The sequence below is a fragment of the Scyliorhinus torazame genome, chromosome 4 (assembly GCF_047496885.1).
Source record: "Scyliorhinus torazame isolate Kashiwa2021f chromosome 4, sScyTor2.1, whole genome shotgun sequence".
NCBI lineage: Eukaryota > Metazoa > Chordata > Chondrichthyes > Carcharhiniformes > Scyliorhinidae > Scyliorhinus > Scyliorhinus torazame.
The window spans coordinates 107,208,916-107,229,649 of NC_092710.1; the positions used below are offsets into that span (position 1 = coordinate 107,208,916).

The 20,734-nt window shown below is 50.3% G+C and overlaps 1 protein-coding gene across 4 annotated transcripts in view; it reads left to right on the plus strand.

Moving 5' to 3' along the window:
• Positions 1 to 20,734, plus strand: part of LOC140410379 (uncharacterized) — a 215,954-nt gene that overhangs the window by 134,912 nt on the left and 60,308 nt on the right. For all 4 annotated transcript variants that reach the window (XM_072498434.1, XM_072498436.1, XM_072498437.1 and 1 more), the window contains 4 exons: positions 2,361 to 2,432; positions 2,542 to 2,577; positions 16,710 to 16,754; positions 16,845 to 16,877. In XM_072498434.1, the coding sequence (XP_072354535.1) occupies positions 2,361 to 2,432; positions 2,542 to 2,577; positions 16,710 to 16,754; positions 16,845 to 16,877 (186 nt within the window). The remainder of the gene's footprint in view (positions 1 to 2,360; positions 2,433 to 2,541; positions 2,578 to 16,709; positions 16,755 to 16,844; positions 16,878 to 20,734) is intronic.

Here is a 20,734-nt window from a genome sequence, read left to right on the forward strand (position 1 = left end):
AGAAGCAAGGATAAATCAAGGATCGTCTGCATGGCTTTATCAGGGGGAGGTCACGTCTACCAAATTTGATTGAATTTTTGGAGGAGGTTACCCGGTGCATAGATGAGGGCAGTGCAGTTGATGTCATCTGCATGGACTTCAGTAAGGCTTTTGACAAGGTTCTGCATGAGAGACTGGTCAAGAACCCGTGGGACCAGGGCAATTTTGCAAATTGGACCCAAAATTAGTTTAATAGCAGGAGACAGAGGGTGATGATCGAAAGTTGTTTCCTTGACTGGAATCCTGTGTCCAGTGGTGTACCAGAGAGATCGGTGCTGAGTCCCTTATTATTTGTAGTGTACATTAATTATCTAAATGTGAATTTGGCAGGTATGATCAGTAAGTTTGCAGATGACACAACAATTGGTGGCGTGGTAAATAGCGGGAAGGAAAGCCTTCGATTACAGGACAATATAGATGGGGGTTGGTCAGATGGACAGAGCAGTAGCAAATGGAACTTCAACCCGGAAAAGTGTGAGGTGATTTATTTTGGGAGAACTAACAAAGCAAGGGAATACACAATGCATGGTCGGATGCTAGGAAGTACAGAGGAACAGAGGAACTTTGGGGTGCATGTCCATAGCTTTTATATGAGCACTTGAAACGCCATAGCGTACAAGGCTACGACCCAAATGCTGAAAATGGGATTAGAATAGATGGGTGTTTGATGGCCAGTGCAGACACTATTGGCCGAAGGGCTTCTTTCTATGCTGTGGGCTGGATTCTCCGATTTGTAGACTAAGTGCTGATGCCGGTGTGGGCAAAGTGGTGTTTTATGCCAGAACAAACGGCGCAACACCTGCACCGATCCTCCGTCCGGTGGGGGCTACTAACCATAGAGTGTAAAGCCCCCAGTTTTACAGCTGGAGAATGGCCGGGTCCTTGGCTACGCACGCATGCTCACGGCGGCGGCCTGTGCAGCTGCGCCGTGCAACATGGCGCCGGCCGCACGCGGGCCCGGCCTGCCAAATAATGTCTCCCAGTAAACCCCCACCCACGGATCACCCCCACCAGTCCGCCAGCACTCACCGAAGCTCTTATGGCTAGCAGCACGTCTCCCACCCCTGACTGTGGCGGCGCTGGACACAGTCCGCAGCCACCACATGGGGTCCACGGAAAATAAATACCATAAGTGTTCCACGCCATCGGGAACTCGGCCCATTGGGGGCGGAGCTTCAGGGGAGGGCATCCTGAGGCCGTCCCGACGGCTTCGAGTATGCCATTTTTGAGGGGGGGGAGCATCGCAAAAGAGGCACCGCACCGATTTCGCTGCAAACGGGGATTCTCCGGCCTATCGCCGAAAGTGATTGTGGCGTCGGCAAACGGAGAATCCCTCCCTATGACTCTATGATCCATACCAGAATTTCCACAGCTCCGCTGCTGAAGTTACGCCTGATGAACAAAAATTTAAACCATTAAGGTTGAAGTGATTCAACTAGATGCGGTATTGGATTGAACCTGGTCAAAATATAAAGAGAAATTCGTACCTGAATCCACTCTAGAATTAGAGGTAACACAATGTTATAGAAAATTAAGGCTCAATGCTAAAACACTATCGGCCCGATTCAGCGGACTTGAGTTAAAGGGTGCCAAGAAACAACTCGCTATTCAAAGATACTGTCGGCTTTTTGGCCTCGGGGAGATTCTGTTGAGGCCACATTTAGAAAGATTTCCTCACAGCTTGGGGTGCCATTTTGATTGGCTGCCCCGATCTTATCGCCCACCCCCTTTTCAAGCTTCCTCGATTTTGTGACCGCCCTCAGGCCTTGGGGAGGCCCCTGGGAACTCTCTTCACCCCCTCTACCTCGCAAGGCCCCCACCCAAGGCCCGGCCCCTGGCAGTGACAACCCGGCACCTGGAAATACTGGCAGTGCCCCTGGCATCCTGGCAATGCCACCCAGGAACCCTGGCAGCGCCAGGGTGCCGGGACAGCAGTGCAAAGGTGACTGGGTACTAGGTACCACCCTGCCCTGTCCACAACTACGGGGGTTAGCCAGTGGCTTGGGAGACCCCTGGGTGGTATTACGTCTGGTTCATGTTTGTGTGGACCAGTACTGCCGGGGTCACCCAGGCATGGCCGGTGAATCCCGGGCACTGGGTGAATCCAGAAAACGCATATTTAAACGAGCGTAATGACTCATTTAAATATGCTGATCTGTATCTCGCCCAGCAAAAGCGAGATCCAGATTGTGACGCCTCGCAAGATTCCGCACTCATTAAAACAATCCTTGATTTAACAAAAGAGATTATAATGATTTCTGAATTCGTTCTTCATGAATTATAAGTTAATTTTTACGTGATTTTATAAACCCACCGTACAGGGACCAAGAGGCAAGAAAGGGAACGCAGGAATGCCTGGATGGCCCGGGTTTGTTGGGTATCCTGGAATTCATGTAAGTTTTATTGTGACCTCTAAATATTAATCTTTCTAATGAGCAGTAATTTTATTTTACATCATCTATTATGTATCTACCTATTTTGATGAATGTAAATTTCCTTTAGGGTCATATTGGATACCCAGGAATGAATGGATCGAAGGTATGAATCTTGTTCGACTTATGCTGAGGCACCTTAGCATGAACTAATCATTTTTTTGTCTCAGCTTAATTTTTTGTATTCATTCTTGGGATGCGAGCATCCCAAAGCCAGTATTTATTGCTCATCCCTAATTGCCTTTGAACTGCTTCTGGGCCACTTCAGAAACCAGTTAAGAGTCAACCACATTGCTATGGGCCTAGAGTCACATGTAAGCTAGAACAAGTATGGAAGCAGATTTTGTTCAATGAAGGATATTGGTGAACCAGTTGGGAATTATTACAATCCAGTAGTTTCACGATAATTATCAATGAAATTATAATTTTTTCCAGATGCATTAGTTGACTTGAAACGCCTCTCATGGCCAGTATTTTATGAGCCTGAGCCAAGTGCCCATCTATCCTGGAAGTGGGTAAAATCTTACGAGAAGATGTCGGGAGCGTTTCCTGATGTCAACGCGCATGAATTTAATTTGTAGGTCAGTGGGGTGTGTGCGCGAATTGGATATGTGTCCACTGACAATTAAAGCCATTAAAAAGCCAATGAACATTAATTTTATGCTGCCAATGGGATTTTTAGCTTGTCACACGTGGAAAAAGCATTAGCTTTTTGCATTTCCTTATCCAAGGGCAGGTTAAAAGGCACCAGGAGCAGTAGTGATTTATCTGTGATAGAATAGTGTAGCTGTGTGAATTTAGAGTTTAGCTTGAGTATCCTAATTATTGTTTCAGCATTTTAGGTGTGATTCTCTGCATTTCAGGACTTCCCTGGAAGATTTTTGTTAAGATTAGAGGACAGTGCTCCTTAGTTTGCAAGGCACAAGTCCTCTGCATCTGATCCAATGGAGATAATGTACTCTGTTGGTGGGACATCCTGTGAAGAGGAAGAGAGGGGCAGGAGGTGATTTGTTATGCTCTAGGTGTAGCATAAGCGGCTTCCTTGTGGTGCACTTGACAAAGGAAGGTTCAGACGTGGAGATAACTTCAACACGTTTATTAAACTATTTACACTTCTATTACTCGGGTTCGACACTACTGCTAATCCTACTATAGCTACCCAGACTGACTAACCAGTTGCTGCAATCCACGTGGTGGGAGTGATATTGAATCAACCCTGTGTCTGTACTCACTGAGTGTCTCCACTGGAAAGAGGCAGATCATGTGTGTGGTGTCCTTTATATATGGGTTGGTGTAATGCCCTCCTGTGGTCATGTCACCTCTGTGTGTATCGTGAATGTCCATTGGTTGTGTCCTATCTAACTGATCTATTGGTTGAGTGTGTGTGTGTGTGTGATGTCTCTGGTGCTCCCTCTACAGTCTAGCTAGCCTACATGTATTTACATTAACCCTCCATGTACCCACAGTGATGCACATCACCACATCCCCCTTTTTTATATGTTACATATTTTCTGTACACTTTAAGAAATTTGAACAAAAAACAGGTAGATAAGTTAAGGTATATACAAGTCATGGGAACAATGATTAAACAGTAAGTCCAAATCATTCGTGTGAGTCCAAAAACCATCAATCATCATGGTCAAATGTCTCTCTTGGTTATGAACGCCATCAACGTCCCTGTGCCACAGGAACGAAGAAGTGGTCAAATCACTTCTCTGTCTGATTTGGAGGCCCTTTCCTTTTCGATGTTTGTGATGGTGCTGTCGGATGGCATCTTGTAGCTGATAAGGTGTTGACGTTGAAGAGGTACCATCAACAGTATCATTCGAGGTCATGGATGTGCCATATGTTGAAGTTAGATAAGACTGTACACACTGGTTCTGGCCACATGCTGTGCAGGAAGGGTGATCCTGCTGAGAACCGTTGAAGCTTGTCGAATTCGAAACAGAATTGCTGCTCGCATAAATACCTGGTGATGGTGTGAAACTAAAACCTTGCATCTGATAGGAATATGCCGTCTGGCCAGGCTGGGGTGCAGCAAATCCTGGGCTGTAACTAAGGCATCCAGTCTGTAGTGCAGATTGCGTTTGCGGTAGTCCTCCTTCGGTCTTGATTCCATTAGTGGGCAATCCGTAGTGCTGGCCTGTTTGAGAATATGCTGCATAGACTGCTGGCTGCTGCATGCCTGAATACTGGGTTTGTCCAGCATGAGCTGTCATTGGCTGCACTGCCAATATGTGGAGAAAATGTGTGGATATAGCTGTGGTGAATATTGGTGTATTCCTCTTGGATGTAGCCGCTGCTTGTTATTACTGACCCAGTGTAATTGTTAAGTGATCCATCTCCTGTCGTTGTGGCATCGCTGAGGTTGCGGCACTCCCTGCCTGGAGTAAAGTCCGGCTTACGTGAATCAGAGTCGGCATTTGGTTGCTCCCCATCTGGAGTCCGGTCTGTTTTAACTGAGTCAGTGTTGGTTTGTTGATGCTCCCCGTCCGGAGTCTTAGCAGGTTCACTGGAGTCAGCTAAGATTTCTTGAAGCTGCACGCCTGGAGTCGGAACATGCAGGAATGCATTGACTTGTGGAGAGGTTCGAGCAAATGAGGGTGGAATTATCATGATGTCACCAGAGTCACCAGTGGTCTCACAGTGATCGTCGAGTACACACTAGCTGAGGTCTGTCACTTTGCACATCTTGCATGGGAAGTGGGATGCTGTCGTCACTCGTCTCACATACCGTGGGTAGAGCCTCAGTAGCTGCTTGTTGCTCACTTGAGTTGGGTAAATTGTCAGAGACTTCATCTGGTGGTGCAAACAATGTGGGTGGACTGTCATTGGCTTGCTGTTGTCCTTCATTTGGGCTTGGACTGTCATCGTCGCTTTGTTCTTCACTGTAGCATGATAGACCGTCATGGTTGTCCTGCTGTGCACTGGAGCGTGGTAGACTGTCATAGTCTTCTTGCTGTTTACTTGAGCATGGCAGACTTGCATCGTCTGCCGCTAGTTGGTCAGAGGAGGTTGCTAGACCCTCAGGGTATTGTTTCCGCAAGGACTGCGCGTCGGAGTCTTGTGTTGCTTCTATCGTGGAAGCTGTGCACGAGCTCGCTGTGGAGGCTTGTGACACTGGAGTCACTTCTTGTTCGTGCAAGGACTGCGCTCTGGAGTCTTGCGTTTCTGCAATTGTGGAGTCTGTCCACGAGCTCGCTGTGGAGGCTTGTGACACTGGAGTCACTTCTTGTTCATGCAAGGACTGCGGTGTGGAGTCTTGCATGTCTTCTTTCGAAGAGTCGGGAACCCTGAGCGGTGCGTGGACCACGCTCTGTGTAGCAGCAGGCCGCTCTCTGTGGATTTGTACCGTTCTCTGTCTCTTGGTTTCAGGCTGCAGCATCATCCTGCACTCAGTAGTTGGGATGTCATATTTGCTGGGCTGAAGATCTTCAAATCCGAAGAATTCGTCATCGGGGTCGTCAATGTGCAACACGTCTAGTTGCGGTTCGGATTTAGTACTGGGGTAGCCTCCCAAGGTGAAAGGTTTGTCTGAGTCGTTGTCTTCTAGGACCATATCATCACTGTTTGTGTCGGAGCTGGCTTTGGGCTCGCGAGGTCCAGAGAAAATGTAAAGGTCGGTTTCGAAGTATTCAAGGTCGGAATCATTGGTTTGGGCGTAGGTAACTACTTGTTGCAGGGTTCTTCGGAGGTTAATTTCATTTCCTGGTTCAATTTGAGGCATTGTGCTGTCATTCCAGGTGAAAGAATGTTGTTTTACGGCTTTAAAAGATTTGTTCTTTGATTTGGGACGTTTCCGTTTTAAATGGGCGTGATCCGGGGCCTCTGACGCATGTGACATCATACGTAGGAAGTGTTTGCGCATGCGCAAGTCGCTGTTCCTGTACCGGGGGCCGTTTTCGTGATTGCGCAAACAGACCTTCCCGTTCTGTGCAAGTGCAGTCCCTTTAGAAAGATGGCCACCGATCAAAATTGTTCTCTGCTCCGTGATCTCGGCCTCGTGGTGAGTACTGGCGCTTCTCTTACCTTTTCTTGCTGGTTGGAGTGTGTTTTCCTCACAGTATTTGCCGAATTTGTCCAGGACTGCCTGGAAGTCGCTCCTGTTTTGCCCTTTGGAGAACTTGAATTTTAAAAAGATTTCTTCTGCTCCGGCACTGGCGATGGTGAGCAGAAGCTCTGTCTTTTCAGCATCGGCCACGTCTTCTAGATCGGCTGCTCCCAGGAAGATTTCAAACTTTTGCCAGAATGCCCGCCAGTTTTCGCAGAGATTGCCGTGGCACTGGAGTTGCTGCGTAACCCGGGTCTCGAACATCTTGCCTGGGTATTGTTGCTGGTTGTCACTGTACGCTGAGGTATGGCTATAGGGATTGAAACAGTTCACTGCTGGTACCATGATTTGTTATGCTCTTGGTGTAGCATAAGTGGCTTCCTTGTGGTGCACTTGACAAAGGAAGGTTTAGACGTGGAGATAACTTCAACACGTTTATTAAACTATTTACACTTCTATTACTCGGGTTCTACACTACTGCTAATCCTACTATTGCTACCCAGACTGACTAACCAGTTGCTGCAATCCACGTGGTGGGAGTGATATTGAATCAACCCTGTGTCTGTACTCACTGACTGTCTCCACTGGAAAGAGGCAGATCATGTGTGCGGTGTCCTTTATATATGGGTTGGTATAATGCCCTCCTGTGGTCATGTCACCTCTGTGTGTATCGTGAATGTCCATTGGTTGTGTCCTATCTAACTGATCTATTGGTTGAGTGTGTGTGTGTGATGTCTCTGGTGCTCCGTCTAGTGTCTAGCTAGCCTACATGTATTTACATTAACCCCCCCCCCCCCCGTGTACCCACAGTGATGCACATCACCACAGGAGGGAGATGAGGCAAGGTGAGCACAGACAGCACCCCAGATAGAGACCTGTAAGAGGAGAGGTATGGGCTCAGTTGACGCAGCAGGGAGGCCAAGGTGGGAGGGGACACTGAAGATGCCACTACCCAGCAGCTGCAATATACAGGTAGCGCACCAATAACCTCCAGATGTCCGAGATCCAGTGCCACAGGCAGGTGGTTTGGCCTCTCCAAGGACACAGTGAAAGCAATTTGCTACATGGTAGGTCCTAACATCGCCTCCAACTGTGTGTGTGTGGGGGGGGGGGGGCACCTAATATCGATGGCATTGAAGATCAACTTCTGGTTCATTTCGGGGCTCAGTGGGAAATAGTTATTGGAATCCTCCCTCAGTCTCCCCCACAACTCCCGGCAGCCTCCAGGGAGCTGTCTCTTCTGTTTTTAATTTTCCCTGCAGGGTCCCGATCGGATCTGGTGCCAGGCACATTTTCCCTCCCCCCACCCCACCCCTCCCCGCAGTGCAAACCCAACCAGCAGACACGGTTCATGCTGGGTGGACCTTAATTGGCCACCCAGCATAATATTGCATCAACAATGCGATCTCGGCTGAGAGCAGGTTTTACACCTGCTTCTGACCGCGCCAGCTTCGGGCGCTTCCTGAAGGTAACATTCAGGCTGTCTCTGAAACATTGGCCTTCGCTATTAGATTGTAAGTGCAAGAACATTACCCCTATGCTACTGTTCTCTAAATTAAGGCTCTCAAAACTGACATCATGGAGCTGACCCATGGCGTAGGCTCCGTGACCTGGGATAGCACTCCTTGGTCCTGGAGATCCTGCAGCTGCTGCTTGAGGCGGTCTTTGAGTGGTGCTGGGACTCTACGAGGTGCGTGAATGACCAGAGTGGCATCCGGTTTGAGCCGTATTCTGTAGGTATAGGGCAGTGTGCCCATGCCTTCGAATGCCTCCTGATTGTGGGCGAGGAGCGAGTGGAGCTGTGCCCTAAATTCAGCATCCGGGAAGTCTGACGTGCCTTCTGGAGACAGAGCGTGTATCCGCTGAATGAAGTGGAGAACCTTGCACGCCTGTGCGCCTAGCAGGGAGTCCTTTGATGAACCAACAATCTCGAAGGACAATGTGGCTGTGTACGGATTGTGCGTCACCTGGAGTTGGCAGGATCCCATGGCCGGGATAACGTTTCCGTTGTAGTCGGCCATCTTGCAACAGGATGGCCGAATTGGTGGTCTGACCTTCAAGGCGTAGAAGACTGACCATGCTATCAGGTTGGCGGAGGCACCAGTGTCCAAATGGAATGTGATTGGTGATCGGTTGACACCATTCAATGGTGGCACACCATTCATCACCCAGATTGACACTGTTTTAAAAAAAATATATATTTTATTCAAAATTTTTGGCCAACCATGACAGTACATTGTGTATCCTTTACACAGTAATATAACAATATAAATAACAATGGCCAGTTTTAAGCAAGAAATAAATAATATATAAACAACATCGAAATTAAAAAAACAAAACTAAGTGGCAACTGCCTTGTCCCAAATAAATACTCTCCAAAAATACAATTTAGCAGTCCAATATACAATTACCTATAACAACAACCTATACATATTTTACATATACACTAACATCCCTGAGAGTCCTTCTGGTTCCTCCCCCCCCTCCCCCCCCCCCGGGTTGCTGCTACTGTCTTCTTCTTTTCCATTCCCTCTATCTTTCTGTGAGGTATTCGACGAACGGTTGCCACCGCCTGGTGAACCCTTGAGCCGATCCCCTTAGGACGAACTTAATCCGTTCCAACTTTATAAACCCTGCCATGTCATTTATCCAGGTCTCCACACCCGGGGGCTTGGCTTCCTTCCACATCAACAGTATCCTGCGCCGGGCTACTAGGGACGCAAAGGCCAAAACATCAGCCTCTTTCGCCTCCTGCACTCCCGGCTCCTCTGCAACCCCGAATATAGCCAACCCCCAGCTTGGTTCGACCTGGACCCCCACCACCTTCGAAAGCACCTTTGTCACCCTCACCCAAAACCCCTGTAGTGCCAGACATGACCAGAACATGTGGGTGTGATTCGCTGGGCTTCTCGAGCATCTCGCACACCTATCCTCTACTCCAAAAAATTTACTGAGCCGTGCTCCAGTCATATGCGCCCTGTGTAACACCTTAAATTGTATCAGGCTTAGCCTGGCACACGAGGACGATGAGTTTACCCTACTTAGGGCATCAGCCCACAGCCCCTCCTCAATCTCCTCCCCCAGCTCCTCTTCCCATTTCCCTTTCAGCTCATCTACCATAATCTCCCCCTCGTCCCTCATTTCCCTATATATGTCTGATACCTTACCGTCCCCCACCCATGTCTTTGAGATCACTCTGTCCTGCACCTCCTGCGTCGGGAGCTGCGAGAATTCCCTCACCTGTTGCCTCGCAAAAGCCCTCAGTTGCATATACCGGAATGCGTTCCCTTGGGGCAACCCGTATTTTTCGGTCAGCGCTCCCAGACTTGCAAACGTCCCATCTACAAACAGATCTCTCAATTGTGTTACTCCTGCTCTTTGCCATGTTCCAAATCCCCCATCCATTCTCCCCGGAGCAAACCTATGGTTATTTCTTATCGGGGACCACACCGAGGCTCCCGTCTTACCCCTATGCCGTCTCCACTGCCCCCAGATTTTCAGAGTAGCCACCACCACCGGGCTTGTGGTGTATTTCTTTGGTGAGAACGGCAACGGCGCCGTCACCATAGCTTGTAGGCTAGTCCCCCTGCAGGACGCCCTCTCCAATCTCTTCCACGCCGCTCCCTCCTCTTCTCCCATCCACTTACATACCATTGAGATATTGGCGGCCCAGTAGTACTCACTTGGGCTCGGTAGTGCCAGCCCCCCCCTATCCCTACTATGCTGCAAAAATCCCCTCCTCACTCTCGGGGTCTTCCCGGCCCACACAAAACTCATGATATTCTTCTCAATCCTTTTGAAAAAAGCCTTCGTGACCACCACCGGGAGGCACTGAAACACAAAAAGGAATCTCGGGAGGACCACCATTTTAACCGCCTGCACCCTCCCTGCCAGTGACAGGGATACCATGTCCCATCTCTTGAAGTCCTCCTCCATCTGTTCCACCAACCGCGTTAAATTTAACACATGCAATGTTCCCCAATTCTTGGCTATCTGGATTCCCAAGTAGCGAAAGTCCCTTGTTACCTTCCTCAGCGGTAAGTCCTCTATTTCTCTGCTCTGCCCCCCTGGATGCACCACAAACAACTCGCTTTTCCCCATATTCAGTTTATATCCTGAAAATTCTCCAAACTCCCCAAGTATCCGCGTTATCTCTGGCATCCCCTCCGCCGGGTCCGCCACATACAACAACAAATCGTCTGCATACAGAGATACCCGGTGTTCTTCTCCTCCCCTGAGTACTCCCCTCCACTTCCTGGAACCCCTCAGTGCTATTGCCAGGGGCTCAATCGCCAGTGCAAACAATAATGGGGACAGAGGACATCCCTGCCTCGTCCCTCTATGGAGCCGAAAATATGCAGACCCCCGTCCATTCGTGACCACGCTCGCCATCGGGGCCCAATACAGCAGCTGTACCCATCTAATATACTCATCTCCAAAGCCAAATCTCCTCAACACCTCCCACAAATAATCCCACTCCACTCTATCAAATGCTTTCTCGGCATCCATCGCCACCACTATCTCCGCTTCCCCTCTGGTGGGGGCATCATCATTACCCCTAGCAGCCTCCGTATATTCGTATTCAGCTGTCTCCCCTTCACAAATCCAGTTTGGTCCTCATGGACCACCCCCGGGACACAATCCTCTATCCTCATTGCCATTACCTTGGCCAGAATCTTAGCGTCTACATTCAGGAGGGAAATAGGCCTATAGGACCCGCATTGCAGCGGGTCTTTTTCTTTTTTTAGGAGAAGCGATATCGTTGCCTCTGACATAGTCAGGGGCAGCTGTCCCCTTTCCCTCGCCTCATTAAAGGTTCTCATCAGTAGCGGGGCGAGCAAGTCCACGTATTTCCTGTAAAATTCAACTGGGAATCCATCCAGTCCCGGAGCCTTCCCCGCCTGCATGCTCCTAATTCCTTTCACTACTTCCTCCATTTCGATCTGTGCTCCCAGTCCCACCCTCTCCTGCTCCTCCACCTTAGGAAATTCCAGCTGGTCCAGAAAACACATCATTCTCTCCTTCCCATCCGGGGGCTTAGCTTCATATAATCTTTCATAGAATGCCTTGAACACTCCATTCACTCTCTCCGCTCCCCGCTCCATCTCTCCCTCCTCATCCCTCACTCCCCCTATTTCCCTCGCTGCTCCCCTTTTCCTCAATTGGTGGGCCAGCAACCTGCTCGCCTTCTCCCCATATTCGTATTGTACACCCTGTGCCTTCCTCCAGTTCCTCTGCAGTACCCGTAGTCAGCAAATCAAATTCTACGTGTTGCCTTTGCCTTTCCCTGTACAGTCCCTCCTCCGGTGCCTCCGCATATTGCCTGTCCACCCTCAGAAGTTCTTGCAGCAACCGCTCCCGTTCCCTACTCTCCTGCTTTCCTTTATGTGCCCTGATTGATATCAGCTCCTCTCTAACCACTGCCTTCAGCGCCTCCCAGACCACTCCCACCTGGACCTCCCCATTATCATTGAGTTCCAAGTACTTTTCAATACACCCCCTCACCCTTAGACACACCCCCTCATCCGACATTAGTCCCATGTCCATTCTCCAGGGTGGACGCCGTTCTTTTTCCTCCCCTATCTCCAAGTCCACCCAATGTGGAGCGTGATCCGAAATAGCTATGGCCGTATACTCCGTCCCCCTCACCTTCGGGATCAGCGCCCTTCCCAAAACAAAAAAGTTATTCGCGAATAAACTTTGTGGACATAGGAGAAAAACGAAAACTCCTTACTCCTAGGTCTACTAAATCTCCATGGGTCTACTCCTCCCATCTGCTCCATAAAGTCTTTAAGCACCTTGGCTGCTGCCGGCCTCCTTCCAGTCCTGGACCTCGATCTGTCCAGCCCTGGTTCCAGCACCGTGTTAAAATCTCCACCCATTACCAACTTCCCCACCTCTAGGTCCGGGATACGTCCTAACATGCGCCTCATAAAGTTGGCATCATCCCAGTTCGGGGCATATACGTTCACTAAGACCACCGCCTCCCCCTGTAATTTGCCACTCACCATCACGTATCTGCCCCCACTATCCGCCACTATGGTCTTTGCCTCAAACATTACCCGCTTCCCCACTAATATAGCCACCCCCGTTTTCGCATCCAGCCCCGAATGAAACACCTGCCCCACCCATCCTTTGCGTAGTCTAACCTGGTCTATCAGTTTCAAATGCGTCTCCTGTAACATAACCACATCTGCCTTAAGTTTCTTTAGGTGTGCGAGTACCCGTGCCCTCTTTATCGGCCCGTTCAGCCCTCTCACATTCCACGTGATCAGCCGGGTTGGGGGGCTCTTTACCCCCCCCCCTTGTCGATTAGCCATCCCCTTTTACCCAGCTCCTCACCCGGTTCCCACGCAGCTGTGTCCCCCCCAGGCGGTGCCCCCCCCGCCCACCCCACCCCACCCCATACCAGCTCCCCCTTCTCCCCAGCAGCAGCAACCCAGTAAATCCCCCCTTCCACCCCCCCCGCTAGATCCCCCACTAGCGTAGTTACACCCCCCATGTTGCTCCCAGAAGTCAGCATACTCTGGCCGACCTCGGCTTCCCCCCGTGACCTCGGCTCGCACCGTGCGACGCCCCCTCCTTCCTGCTTCCCTATTCCCGCCATAATTATCATAGCGCGGGAACAAAGCTATGTTTGGCCCCGCCCCCAATGGCCAACGCCCCCAACTCCTCCACCTCCCTTCCTCCCTCCCCCACAACCTGTGGAAGAGAGAAAAGTTACCGGGTCGCAGGATTAACAACATAAAAATCCTCTCTCCCCCCTTTTTTCCCCCCTCTTCGCCCCCCATATTCGCCCCACCACTTTGTCTCGAACGTTCTTTTTTAATAACCCACTCATTCCAATTTCTCTTCAACAATAAATGTCCACGCCTCATCCGCCGTTTCAAAGTAGTGGTGCTTCCCTTGATATGTGACCCACAGTCTTGCCGGCTGCAGCATTCCAAATTTGATCTTCTTTTTATGAAGCACTGCCTTGGCCCGATTAAAGCTCGCCCTCCTTCTCGCCACCTCCGCACTCCAGTCTTGATATACACGGATCACCGCATTCTCCCATCTACTGCTCCGAGTTTTCTTTGCCCATCTTAAGACCATCTCTCTGTCCTTAAAACGGAGGAATCTCACCACTATGGCTCGAGGAATTTCTCCAGCCCTCGGTCTTCGCGCCATAACTCGATAGGCTCCCTCCACCTCCAGCGGACCCGTCGGGGCCTCCGATCCCATCAACGAGTGCAGCATCGTGCTCACATATGCCCCGACGTCCGCCCCTTCTGCTCCTTCAGGAAGACCAAGAATCCATAAATTCTTCCTCCTCGCATTATTCTCCAGCACCTCCAGCCTTTCCACACATCGTTTATGGTGTGCCTCGTGCATCTCCGTCTTCACCACCAGTCCCTGTATATCGTCCTCGTTCTCGGCAACCTTTGCCTTCACGACCCGAAGCTCCCGCTCCTGGGTCTTTTGCTCATCTTTTAGCCCTTCAATCGCCTGTAATATCGGGGCCAACAGCTCCTTCTTCATCTCCTTTTTAAGCTCTTCCACGCAGCGTTTCAAAAACTCGTGTTGTTCAGGGCCCCATATTAAACTGCCACCTTCCGACGCCATCTTGGTTTTTGCTTGCCTTCCTTGCCGCTGCTCTAAAGGATCCACCGCAATCCGGCCACTTTCCTCTCCTTTTTCCATCCGTATCCAGGGGGGATTCCCTTCTGGTTTACCGCACAGTGCTTTTAGCCGTTAAAATTGCCGTTGGGGCTCTTATTGAGAGCCCAAAAGTCCGTTCCGCCGGGAGCTGCCGAAACGTGCGACTTAGCTGGTCATCGCCGCACCCGGAAGTCAGATTGACACTGTTAACTGGCATCGGCTGGTGGGTCCTGCTTGGAGACATCCGGTTCCTGTCGATGACCGCAATGCGGAAGGCTTCCCGGTCGTCTGTATCGCCGTTCTGTATATCGTCCGGGTATGACTCGGAGTATGGAGGCTGAATGGTCCGCAGTCTCTGCAAGGCTGTTGGAATTGGGGAGCGTTGGCAAGTTGAGCTGCTCGGCAGCAGGCAGTGTAGCGGCCCATCTTGCCACAGCGGAGGCATTGTCGGTTCTTTGCTGGACATTGCCGCTTTAAATGTGCGGATCCACAGTTACCGCACGTCGTGACGTCATGGCGTTCGTTGCGCCATCGCGCATGCGCAGTTCGGTCCTGCGTAGAGCGCGCCTGCACGTCACGTCCCTCTGCATCGACGTCTCTTTTGGCGCGTACAAGCGCGGGAGGCCGCGAAAAGCGCACGAAATGGCCGCCCTCGTCCGGGCCGCGGGCCGGGAGGAACTCGATGGACTGGACCCGCTCGGCCTCATAGGACCCCTGCCTTGCCGATGCGGCTGCATAGGACCCCTGCCGTGCCGATTCGGCCGCCTGGAATTGGGAGTAGCAGCTGGTCGCGTTTTCATGAAGGACGCAGGCTTCGATGGCAGTGGCTAGGGTGAGGCTTTTTATCTTGAGGAGCTACTGGCGTAGGGTGCCCGAGGTGACCCCAAAACTATCTGATCCCGAATCATGGAATCGGAGGTGGCCTTGTAACCGCAGGATTGCGCGAGGATACGGAGGTGTGTAAGGAAAGATTGAAAAGGCTCATCCTTACCTTGCAGGCGCTGCTGGAAGAGGAACCTCTCGAAACTCTCATTTACCTCGACGCTGACGTGTTGCTCGAGTTTGAGAAGGACCGTCTTGTACTTCGTCTTGTCCTCACCTTCCGCGAACACCAGGGAGTTATAGATGTGGATGGCGTGTTGCCCTGCCGTGGAGAGGAGGAGGGTGATTTTCCTGGTGTCCGAAGCATTCTCCCTTTCTGTGGCTTCTAGGAAGAACTGGAAGCGCTGTTTAAACAGCTTCCAGTTAACGCCGAGGTTTCCAGCGATTTGGAGCAGCTGCGGCGGGCTGATGGTGTCCATGGTGCAGGATGGCGGATTCCTGAGGATGCGTAGGTAGGTCTCGCAGTTAGTGGGTTCCAATCCTGGTACGACGTCGTGTTGGGTGCTCTGCTACACAGACGAACCAACACGGTTGTGGAAGGTCCAACTCAGTTTTATTACTAACAATATTAACATTTGTAAACTGATTACTGTGGTTCGTTCATTACCCTCTAATCTGTGGACCCAGCCCTAACACTATCTTGGAGAGGCACTCAGCACATGGTGAATGTCTGAGTGGCTTGCTGTGAGCTCTGTGCCCTGAGCTGTCTCCTGCTGGAATGAGCCGGAAGTGTCGTGTTCCCCGTTTTATAGTGTGTCTGCTCTTACTTGTGATTGGCTGTGATGTTGAGTGTGTATTGATTGGTCCGTTGATCTGTCCATCAGTGTGTATGTGTGTTTGCACCATGATGGTTATCTGAATATCATGACAGTTAGTTCACGAGGACGGATGTGTGGGGCCGGGTCACCCTCAAGCCTGGGTGGTGAAGGGGGTCATGCAGATTTGGAGTGATGGGGGAGAATTTGCCCCTCAGGGTCGAGGGTTGGGAGTGTTGTCCATGTATGTGGGGAGCGGGGGGGGGGGGGCGGGTTCTCCTCATCTCACTTTGAGATCAGAGCACCCTTTAAAAATGGCGGCCGATTTCTGAGGGGCCAGTCTTGTCGGCAGGTTAAGTTCACCTCTGCATAAAAAAATTCTATGGCCGGGGTTCTCTGTCCCGCTAGCCCCATTTTCCGGCATGGCATGCCCCCGCCACAGCGGCAGCCAGCCAATGGGGTTTCCCATTGTGGCCAACCCACGCCGCCGGGAAACCCGCGGGAATGGGTATGGGTACACTTCCAGCGAAGCGGGGGATCCCACCGATGGAGAATCCCAAAGTAAGTGTGGGATTTGCCGATGAGAAATGCCCTAAGCTCAAAAAAAAGGACTAAGATTGGGTGAATCGACCGGTCTGGATCACACCAAAAAAATCTGCCGTGAATCACCCCGCCAAACTTGCCCAAAATGAGTCATTTATTTGGGTGAACCTCCCCCAACGTTTCAAGTCCTTAAGACTCTTCAAGAGTTATACGGACTTGAAGTGTTAATTCTGTTTCTCTCCCCACAGTTGCTGCCAGACCTGCTGAATTCATCCAGTATTTTCTTTTTTTATTGTCAATGTACTGTTTATTTTCTGTAAGACTGAAAAACCGGACATTGAACATTAACCATTTGTTCTTTCTCAGGGTGATACAGGTTCTGATGGAATACAGGGTATTGAAGGTCTACAGGTAATATAAGAATGTTACTTTAAAATTTTATTTGACAGGCAACAGAGAGAATCTTTATAGCAATGACATTGTAATTTATTTTGGTTTAAGGGTGAAAAAGGAGAAAAAGGACCGAAAGGAGAAGTAAGTAAAAACATTATGGGCCTTACATTCTTATGCTCACTCAGCACTTAAAAGACTAAATTTGGGTTAAGAATGCTGACATTTTAGGAGCAAAAGCAAAGGATGAAGGGATTCAAAAGATACATAAAAATAGTTCTCTTTCATGCGGGAATCCAAACTATTCCCATTTGGAAGAAAATGGGCTTATCAGTGATAGGCAACATCGTTTTGTGCAGGGAAGGGCTGTAGATGTTTTGTGCAGGGAAAGTCTGGTAAGCCATCAGAAACAGGAGTGTACTCCCTGGAATATGAATGTCACAAGAGGTTCAATTACTTCACAAAGTCAGGAAGGTTGAGAACATAGCATTTTCAGGTGTCAAACTCCCACATTCTGTCTTCTACAGCATTCTCTTCCACAAAACATGCTTTGCAGGTCAAATAATTTTCAGCACCTTCAAATTCCTATCTGAACACCCAATACTCACCCTGCTCTTAGTGCCATCTTGTACCCATCTCTCACCGTCACCCACAATGAATGTTGTCATTTCATCCTCTCCACACATTTCTTACACTTATTACTGTGTTTTCTTTTGCTGTAGAAGAAAGCATAGAACTCCGGGGAGAGGCAGTCATTGCCACCCTAATCGCGGAGGAGGCGTTGGATATTAGCAGGGTTGCATCGTTAAATGTGTAGGAGATGGTAACATAAGGGTTTCCCAGATACCTGTTGACAGAATTAGATAAAATGCTGGCACCTCATGTTGGTTTGCTGTAGCCTTGAATCCTTACTGCCAATTCAAATTTACGCCTATCATCTACCAAATGTGATAGAGTGGTTGGAGCAGAAGAGGGCAAATTAATCTTGAAAGAAGGGTAGACTCTGAAGGAGCACTATCATAGTCTTCATGCACACCCTCTACCCTCTCTGAATTACACACCTCAGTGGAGACTTCAGTAAATATATCTGGGCTGTCACATGGTGAGGCATGCATATTGTATATGAGCAGGTGCTGGAGCAGATGCTGGAGAACCCCCATCGGAGTATTTCAGGGCACTCATTTGGTGCTCATTTGGCACAGATGTGAGCCTCAGGGGCCATCAATGAAGATGATAGTTCTGGAACAATAATGGGAAATATGTGAGATCCATTTCCTGAGGCAATGTGCATCCTCGGAGAGAGATTGGAGGAATCCATCTCTGGCCAGAGTGCCATTATGTTTCAGGCATATGTATTGTTTACCATTTTCATGGAAAGAGTGGCCACCCGCATAAAGAATCAGCCATGGCACCCAGACGTTCTCACCATTGGCCTACATAATCTGCCTGTCGCTTTAAACAGGATGAGGGAAAGTCTTGCCTTGGATGTTCAATGCCTCATTGAAGTCCAGCCAAGTGCTCGGCCATGAGAGGGAAAATGGATAAAGGGCACAAGAAAATGGGGCTTGTCTCAAAGTGCTCCCACTTTTCCCCTCTATCCCGCTACATACAGAACCCATAAGTTGCCTCCTGCCCCGATGACTGAGTCTGCCCTTCTATTGGTGCTGGTGCGTCAGCCTTTGGTGGTCCCTCATGTGCTCCAAAACCCAGAACATGTCTGTCGCGGGCATCTAAGCTGTGCAAAAAGGGAGAAGCAACCTGCCGCTCGCTTTTCTGAAGCCCTGGTGGTAGCAGCACATTGGAGTATGAAAAAGCTCTTTCATACTCCAAAGGAAGACTTGCACAACACGATTCACGTATTTATAACAACTTCAATGCCATTATGTCTATAGAAACTTAAAAGAATCAAGATCTTTATTTGTAATCTTCATTGCTCCAACCCCAATTGCAATTGAACATTAGCCTTCAAAATGGGATGACCGATGTGGAGAATGACCAAAGGGTTTGAATGTGATGAAAGGTTTTATGGCTGTGGAATGTGTTGGAAGAGGGGTAGCACTGGAGAGTTCATAATTCTTCACACACTCAGGTTAACTGAACCGTGTCTCCATGTATCTATCACATGCTTCCCTGGCAGCCAGATAATTGATTGCAGGTATCCTGTCCACATCCGGCTCCTCCATCTTCTTTCCTCCTCATCGTCAAAGGATACCAAGCAGTCAGCACCTTCTTCCTTGTGCAGTTCCATCCCTCTATGCAGTATTATGTTGTGCAAGGCACAGAAGATACTATCAATCTTGTTGTTGCATACAGAAAGGTGCCCCCAGATGTGGACAGGTGCCTGAATTGCACCTTCAATAACCAAAAGGCTTGCTCAATGATTGACCTTAGAGTTATGTGACTTGGTACCTTTCCTTTAAACCAGTGATGTATATCCTCACAACTGTCATGAGCTAGGTTCTAAGACAATGGGCGGGATTCTCTGATCCCGCGCCGGGTCGGAGAATCGCCGGGGGGGGGGGGGGGGGGGGAACGTGAATCCCGCGACGCTGCTTCGACACTGGGCCGCCGATTCTCCGCGCTTGACAGGCCAAGTGTCCGCTGAGTTCGGCCAAGTCACGCCGGCGTTGTTCGCGTGTGATCCTACCCGGCAGGACCTTGGCGTTCTAGCTGCGGGGACCGTCCTGGTTGGGGGTAGGGAGATCTGACGCCGGGGTAGGGGGGGGATGTCTCCACGGTGGCCAGGCCCGCGATCAGGGGCTACCGATCGGCTTGCGGGCTAATTCCGGGGGGTGGGCTATGTTCCTCCGCGCTGGGCCCCTGTAGGGCTCCGCCATGTTGTGTGGGGGCCGACGCGGAGACGGCAACCCACGTGCATGCACAGACCGAGGCCGGCCGTGGCGCGCATGCGTGGACCCGTGCCGCATGTGCTGGGGCCCATATCGGCAGCTGGAACTGCGTGAAGCGCTTCAGTGCCATGCTGGCCCCCTGTGGGTTGGGGGATTGCTGCACCTAGCGGCCAGATGACGCCGTCGTAAAACGCTCACCGTTTACGATGGCGTCAACACTTAGCCCCATTATCAGAGAATCCCACCCAATATCCCTTGTCTCCAAGGAGCCTCCTGCTTACTCTGGTTGGAGGTGTGAACACCTGTGGCAGAATAAAACAATCATACGTTACATCAGATCCCTGGAAGGAACTGGAGACTAAATATTCTTGGGTAAGATGATCATGATGACCACTGGCAACATATAGTTTTTCTTGGAAGGAAGTTGTTCCAGGAAGCTACAGGTGTCAACAGCAACCTATGAAGAAAGCCTGAGCCTCCATGTTGCTCTGTCATGTTGAGGAAGCTGGTTTCTGCCTGTTTACTCAGGGCTGGGGAATGTTGTCTCCTTTAATCTGGAGATCTGTATCCATCCCCCATCCATCCTGCCGAGTGGCCTGTAGTTGCAGAAAAGGCTGCTGCTGTTGTTGCTGCTACTGTCATTGTTGGCGTACCTACAGCTAGTGCTGTTGTTACTGCTGATGTTGCTGCTCTTGGTGTTGAAATTGTTTCTGCTCCTGCTGTTGAGCCCAGAAGCAGGCGCAAAATGAACTTCTGACTGCGATCGGTCGCAGAACGTAATTTCCCACTGGCTGACCGATTACCGGGCAGCCAGCATAAAGCACGCACTGGAAAAGGCAAAGATGGGAGCTGAGAAAGGGAGGGCGAGGGCTGACGCCTATACCACACTGCTGCGGAACTATAGACCTTGGGCATCCACCAGTGACTACGTGAGAGCAGGGGGTAGGGCACTTGGATCTCACTCCCAGCTGCCCCTTCTCCTCAAGGAGTAAACAAGGGGTTCCCGGGCACCCAAAGGGAAGAGAACCAGCAGCTGAACACACCATACTCTGGGGCTTAGCTGATCCCAATCCCCTTTCTCGTGCCCCCATCACCTCTAGCTCCGCAAGCCAAGGAGGGTGCTCCTGTCCCTCACCCAAAGCAGGCTGGTGT